Source organism: Halyomorpha halys, unplaced genomic scaffold (assembly GCF_000696795.3).
Source record: "Halyomorpha halys isolate HHAL.00 unplaced genomic scaffold, Hhal_1.1 Scaffold446.1, whole genome shotgun sequence".
Taxonomy (NCBI): Eukaryota; Metazoa; Arthropoda; class Insecta; order Hemiptera; family Pentatomidae; genus Halyomorpha; species Halyomorpha halys.
The window spans coordinates 432,841-440,457 of record NW_027104672.1 but is presented as its reverse complement, the minus strand read 5'-3'; the positions used below and the strand labels follow the sequence as shown (position 1 = coordinate 440,457).

The window sequence follows — 7,617 nt, the reverse complement described above, 5'->3', positions numbered from 1 at the left end:
AATAAATTAATAAATGCTATATGTAAAAATAATAAATTAATAAATGCTATATGTAAAAATTGTGTATAAGAAGAAGATGCGGTCAGAGAAAAATATACATATAAACGAAAATTATTTATATGTGCTGAATCGACTGAATTCGAACATCAGGACTGAAACAACAAAACGAGATAGCAACCTTAAGACCAGACTGTTACGATATCCTTCAACTGAACCACCCTGATAAAGCTCTAGAAAGTGGAGCGAAACGTCGGCGAATATATAATTATTACTATTTTGTGTTTGCTTTTGACCGCACCTATTTATTATAAATAACAATAAATTAAAAAGTTGGTAGTAGTAGATTGATACTAATAAAAGATTAAATATAATATTGTAGAAGTAAGAATTATACAAACTAAATGATAAAAAAATTAATTTTAAAAAAGACAGCGTTCAAATAATTATAGAAATAAACATAATGAAAGGTGCGGTAGAAAATTTAAATTATGAGTAATAGAATAAAAAATAAAAAATGTAATGCTTTAATAAATTAATGGTTTTGGCAATAGGCTAGGAAAAGGTTGTGTTTGTTAGTTCGATCATTAACAGGAGAAGATTCTAATTGTATGTAAATAGTTTCAGAGAGGAGTCGTTTATCGTGGTTATAGTACAAGAACTGGGGTAAAATAAAGGCACTCACTTCACCCCAATTTTTTTATTACTTTAATGAAAACTATGTATACCTACTAATCAAAATTGTGGATGTTTCAAAACATTAAAAAAAAATTATTTTTTCTTTCGTAACTTTGTATTTTTAAAATGATCAGCAACTTTAAAAAAAATTAATTTAATACCATTTAAATTAGAGTAAATTTGTTAAAATATGAGCCCTAATAGAACAATTTACGTTCAATAGTTTACGTCAAGATATAGCTTTTTAAAAAACAAAACATTACACAAAAAATGGAATGAAAAATCAGAAGTTAGTGAATTTATTATGAGAAATCTATCTCAAAAACAATTCGACATACGGATGTTTGTTAGCGCCCAAATTAAACCTAGTTTAATGTTCCACAAAAACTGCTCGTCGATTCCGACTATTACAACATTAACTGGACAAACGGTCCAAACTTCCAATCCATTACAAAAGACTGATCTACATGACTATTATAAGGCCTATTTGGACATACGGAGTTGAGCTATGGGGCTCCACTAAACCATCTAATTCCTCTCGAATCCAATCCTTACAGTCCAAAATCCTTAATGCTCCTTACTTTGTCACAAATCAAATCATCCATCAGGATTGGAGAAGATGGTCGGGGGGCGGTCAGCAAAGAAAAACATAAGTAAACAAAAAAATATTTATTTATGGTATTTATGCTATTATCAATCTACATAATACTATATTTCATCTTTCACTGTTATCAATCTAATTCCATGATTATCAATCAATTATTCAATTATCAATTTTTATTCAATTCAATATTTTGTATAATTCAAAATTTGTTTATGTACTATTTCTTTTCAATTTTATGTTTCTCTAAACGATGTTTATTATCTCTATGGTTCTGTAGCCCTGATGAAGATCTGAAACTCAGGTCGAAACGTCGGAATAAATAAATATTTTTTTGTTTATTTATGTTTTTCTTTGCTGACCGCCCCCTCTCCCCTGACCATCTTCTCCAATCAGTTAACAAAATTAAGCATTGTAGCTAAAAAAGTGTACATTTTTCTTTTGGTTTTTATATGCCAATCGATTTGTCTCTTTTTTAAGAATAAGAAAAAATATTCCTGATTTTATTAAATGATTTATTATTCACTAAAAAATAAATAAATATAATGAGGACAGTAAAGTAGGTGAACAATATTTATTTTTAGAAAAAAAGTAAATCATATTCATTATTAGCTTCGTCTAAAACTCTCAAATACCATTTTTCAAAGAAATTAAAATTTATAAATTTTTGAACTGAATTTATTTTAAGTATTTTTTTATTTTTATTTTGGTGATTATTGTTCATATAGCTACTCTGCATTTTATGTAATTCCTAACTTAATACAACTGTTAGAAAGCTGAACGTGGTCTCTAAAACCTACATTATGAAATATTTGTTTCAAATAAAGAAAAACTTTTCCAACGTTTTATGTTGTATCTCCGATTCTAATCTGTTTAATTAGATCTGGTTTGTCTTTGGTGCAGTTTACAGAGAGAGCCCTAAGCTAAGTTTGGTGTAGATTGGTTAAGCCATGTTTTAAGTTTAATAATTTTTTTTTCTAAAAAAAATCAAAGGCGAAAAGTTTATGCCAAAATATTCTATTTATCGATGTTTTTCGAAAATTCGAATGTTAGGGTTTTTCACGCTGATAACGAATATAATCATTGTTTCGCTCATAAAAAATCGTTTACCACATTTTCACAGGTCAGTCAGTAATTTTTTCAATACAATACTAATATTGAAGCACAATGAGGAATATGATATTCATATTGTATGTAGTATATATATATGACAATATTATACATATTTAAATTGTCTAAAAGGATAAGAAAAAAATCAACTGAATAGGACCAGTATTAAGGATGATACAGTGAAGTTAGTTATTATCAATTACGTTACCATAGTTACCGTCTTATCAGTCCATCTATTTAATAATTGATATCAAAGTTTCATTAGTGTTCAATTAATGTACATACAAAAATTTTATTTTCCGATTTTTTCGAAAATGCGTATTTAAGGGTTTTTCGATATCCTAAAAACGAATATCAACTTTGTTTCTCTACTAAAAAAGATTTTACCACACTTTGATAGGTCTGTCAGGCTGAATTGTTTTAATACAGAATTAATATTGAAGCAAAATGAGGGTTTTATATTAAAACTTTTCATATTTTATGTAGTATATGTATAAAAATATTATACATGATTAAATTGTATAAAAGAATTAGAGAAAAATTAACTGAATCGGACCAGTATTAACGATGATACAGTTAAGTTAGTTATTATCAATTACGTTACCATAGTTACCGTCTTATCAGTCCATCTATTTATTAATTGATTTCAAAGTTTCATTAGTGTTCAAGTAATGTAGATACAAAAATTTCATTTTCCGATATTTTCGAAAATGCGTATTTAAGGGTTTTTCGATATCCTAAAAACGAATATCAACTTTGTTTCACTCGTAAAAAATGTTTTACCACACTTTGGTAGGTCTGTCAGTCTGAATTGTTTTAATACAGAACTAATGTTGAAGCAAAATGAGGGTTTTTATTTTAAAAACTTTTCATATTTTATGTAGTATTAACATTATACATGATTAAATTGTCTAAAAGGATAAGAAAAAAATCAACTGAATTGAACCAGTATTTGTTGTATTAACGATGATACAGTGAAGTTAGTTATTATCAATTACGTTACCATAGTTACCGTCTTATCAGTCCATCTATTTATTAATTGATTTCAAAGTTTCATTAGTGTTCAAGTAATGTAGATACAAAAATTTCATTTTCCGATATTTTCGAAAATGCGTATTTAAGGGTTTTTCGATATCCTAAAAACGAATATCAACTTTGTTTCACTCGTAAAAAATGTTTTACCACACTTTGGTAGGTCTGTCAGTCTGAATTGTTTTAATACAGAACTAATATTGAAGCACAGTGAGGGTTTTTATATAAAAAACTTTTCATATTTTATGTAGTATTAACATTATACATGATTAAATTGTGTAAAAGAATAAGAAAAAAATCAACTGAATTGAACCAGTATTAACGATGATACAGTGAAGTTAGTTATTATCAATTATGTTTCCATAGTTACCGTCTTATCAGTCCATCTATTTATTAATTGATATCAGAGTTTCATTAGTGTTCAAGTAATGTACATATAAAAGTTTTATTTTCCGAAAATGCGTATTTAAGGGTTTTTCGATATCCTAAAAACGAATATCAACTTTGTTTCTCTCCTAAAAAATGTTTTACCACACTTTGGTAGGTCTGTCAGTCTGAATTGTTTTAATACAGAACTAATATTGAAGCACAATGAGGGTTTTTATATAAAAAACTTTTCATATTTTATGTAGTATAAACATTATACATGATTAAATTGTGTAAAAGAATAAGAAAAAAATCAACTGACTCGGACCAGAATTAACGATGATTATTATCAATTACGTTACCATAGTTACCGTCTTATCAGTTCACCTATATATTAATTGATATCAGAGTTTCAATAGTGTCCAATTAATGTACACATATATATGCTAGTTACTTTCATTTAAAATTTTATTATATGGAATTTATAAAACTTACATGGATTTATTACGGCAGGTCTTATTTCTGGATCTCTGCGTCTAATAAAACTTTGGTTTCTTGCTTCAGTATTCATTTTGTCAAGTGATAAAATTATTTAAAAATATTATGAAAAAATGTGATGTAGAACAGCGCTGCGAATAGTCCTCATGTATAATGGATAACATTAGAATCAGGAGATAATTCAAGCAGAAATAGTAAACAAGATCTTACGAATACTTGTGGAATTATATTCAAAGGTCAATACAATGGGTATAACAAAACATGGACTTTAAAGACTGGTGACTTTGAGAAAAACAAAAAAACAATAATCGATCACTCTAATTAAAACTATATTCAGTCTAGAGTTAAAATTAACGACTTTTCCAAACATTGTAAGGGGGAATAAAAAATGTCTGCTGTTCCAGAAGTTACAAAACATCCATTTGAGTTATTTAAAAATAATAATAATAAATATTAATAAAAATTATTCAAGTTTTACTTTAAATGTAAATAATTAATTTTTGGATTTTCTCTTTAGGAAGTCTGGTAAGTCAATTTATAAAAACATTTTTGAGGTTAATAAACTTCCAATTGGATGCAATTTATGGCTGTGCTAAGGAGAAGTGAAGATGCACAAATAAGTAATGGTAGAAAAGTGAGAATATTGTAAAGATGTGACACGATTTCCTATATGAAATTCAAATTATGGAAAATTATGAGGTGAATATAATAGAGTGAATTATAATACATAAGGATGAAGATTGTTGTTATGATGGTTTATTATTGTTGTAGGTTTAAAGTACATGAATATGGGACAGTGGTCCCGAAACGTTGTACTATAATATGATAATTTAATATAAATTACATTCAATTGGTAGTTTATTAACCTCAAAAAAATGTAAATAATTAATTGTAGTCCTGCAACTTAAGTTTCAAAGGATTTTATTTGTTAAAACTTAATTATTTATTATATTTTCCTTTTAATCTATGTGTTAGTCTTATTCTCGTAAAATGTATCTATTTTTTTGTTTTTGGTAAACTGATCTACTGCTGTGACTATGAATGTCTGATCTCACATTACCGTCTAATACTGAATTTGTTTAGCGAGTCACTGAAGAGGATCTAGGAGGATGAATTCCGGAGAGCGAATTTGTTGATAGGGTGATTTCAAAAATTGTGAAAGGGTGAAATTGGAGGAGCAGAAATGAGAAAGAAAAATAGGAATGAATGAAATATTTGTATTTGTTGTACAGACCGAAATGGATTGTAAAAGGAAACTGTAGGGGGGAAAATTGTTTATTATATCTTATTATTGTATCTCTTTTTTTTCTGATTATACCATGTATGTGTAATTTATATATGTCCGATTACGGATTGATAAGTATGCTGTGTGAGATAGCAACCTAATGTATTTAGGCAGCATAGATAAATAAAGTATTTCTCTCTCTCTCAGGAGGAATTATGCGAACGCAATAAATAAAATTTATTTTTAAAACAATATTAATTAATTCGATAACAAATTAAAATCAATACACACCATTGTTTTTCAATTGTAGAAACTGTTTTAGCCAAAACATGGTTTGAAAACAGCACTAATGTAAAATGAAACAATAAGCTTGTTAATTAAAAAAAAATTATTCATTTTGGAATATATAAAAATGATTTTCAATTTAAAATATGTCATGACATATGCCCACAAATTAGTAATAAGGTAGGAAAAAAAATAATAAGAACACTGACTAGAAAATTTGGGTTAGTCTCATTTTAGGTCAGTCGTTTTAGGGGTGTGAATGGTTATAAATTAGTGAAGTAATAAATATATATATTTTAATCATGGGCGTATGCAGAGGGGAGAAGTGGGGAGCAGCCCCCTAGATTTTTGAGACCCAAGAAAAAAAATATAAACTTTTTTATTTGTAACTATTTGTTAATTTTTTTAAATTTTTTTTATTTTACTATGAAGATAGTAAATGAGATGGCTTGTTTGGCTTTAATATCATTATAATGATCGAGAATTTCCAGTGGATCGGAAAGTGGGTTGTACGTAACGTAAAGTCATGTTAAATGTTAAATACAGGAGAGCTCCTAGCGGATTTTTTGAGGGACTTATTTAATAACCAATAATCAGGAAGAGCTAATTAAGAACTGTCATAACACTTAATTTTTACTTTATTACTAATATTTACAATTAACAAATTGTTTTTTTTTTTTTACTACGCTAAAGTAAAAAAAAAAAAAAAATGATTTGTTAATTGTAAATATTAGTAATAGAGTAAATATTAAGTGTTATGACAGTTCTTAATTAGCTCTTCTTGATTCTTTTCCTCGCAATTTAGAAGATCAACAAGGCACTGGGGGGCCATATTTTCACACAACTTCTACTCTAGACCTGCTGTAATAAATTACTTTAATCAAAACTTAGAAGTAAAAAAATAACATGAAGTTTTGGAAAGAAAGGTTATTAAATAAGTTCCTCAAAAAATCCGCTAGGAGCTCTCCAGCATTTAACATTTAACATGACTTTAAATAAGGCTGCTCATAATCCTATACTTATAACATTTAGCACGGTAAAACATTTTACATTTAACACAAGATCATGTATACCACTATTATACGACAGGGTTATTTAATTAACAAATACCTGATAGTAATACTAGAACGAAACTTTAATTTATAGGTTATGTAGTACTATTTATATGAATTTTCATCACCTAAAACCTAGTATGATTATATTTTAATATACCTTTTCTTATATTGCACCTATCTTCATTTCGATCCTTTTTATGATTGCCTCCATTGCTTACCAAGCATTTGTACAAGTCACAGATTGGCGGCCGTGTGTAACCGTGTTGTAAACTTTGATGTGTAAATAAATAATAAGCACTGACTTTTTTTTAATCATTTCATATTTTATAATTATTGACATAATTATGAAAACTCTTTATATTTTCTAACATTAACAATCACATGACATTTAACACAATAGGGGTATTCATGATGTAAAATGTTATAAAAATAGAATTATGAGCTGCCCTATTTATGTTGAGTGCATAAGAAATTCTAGCGGATTTTCTGAGTATCTTGCTTTACAACCTTCTCTTCCAAAACTTCATGTTAAGTTTTGATTAAATTAATTTATTACAAAATGTCTAAATTGAGTGAAAAGTGGAAGTTGTATGAAAGTATGACCCCTCAGTGCCTTGTTGATCTTCTAAATTGTGAGGAAGAGAATCAAGATGAGCTAATTGACAACTGTCATTACACTATTATTATTTTCATATATAAGAAGATGGTCAGGGTTGCGGTCAAAAGTGAAACAAAAATAGTTTAAAACTATTTTTGTTTCACTTTTGACC

General features: G+C 27.6%; 1 protein-coding gene across 1 annotated transcript in view; it reads right to left on the bottom strand.

Moving 5' to 3' along the window:
* Positions 1 to 4,457, bottom strand: part of LOC106682835 (uncharacterized) — an 11,615-nt gene extending 7,158 nt beyond the window's left edge. The window contains exon 1 of the mRNA XM_014423901.2: positions 4,280 to 4,457. Within this exon, the coding sequence (XP_014279387.1) occupies positions 4,280 to 4,355 (76 nt within the window). The 5' untranslated portion in view covers positions 4,356 to 4,457. The remainder of the gene's footprint in view (positions 1 to 4,279) is intronic.
* Between the last annotated feature and the right edge of the window lie 3,160 nt (positions 4,458 to 7,617).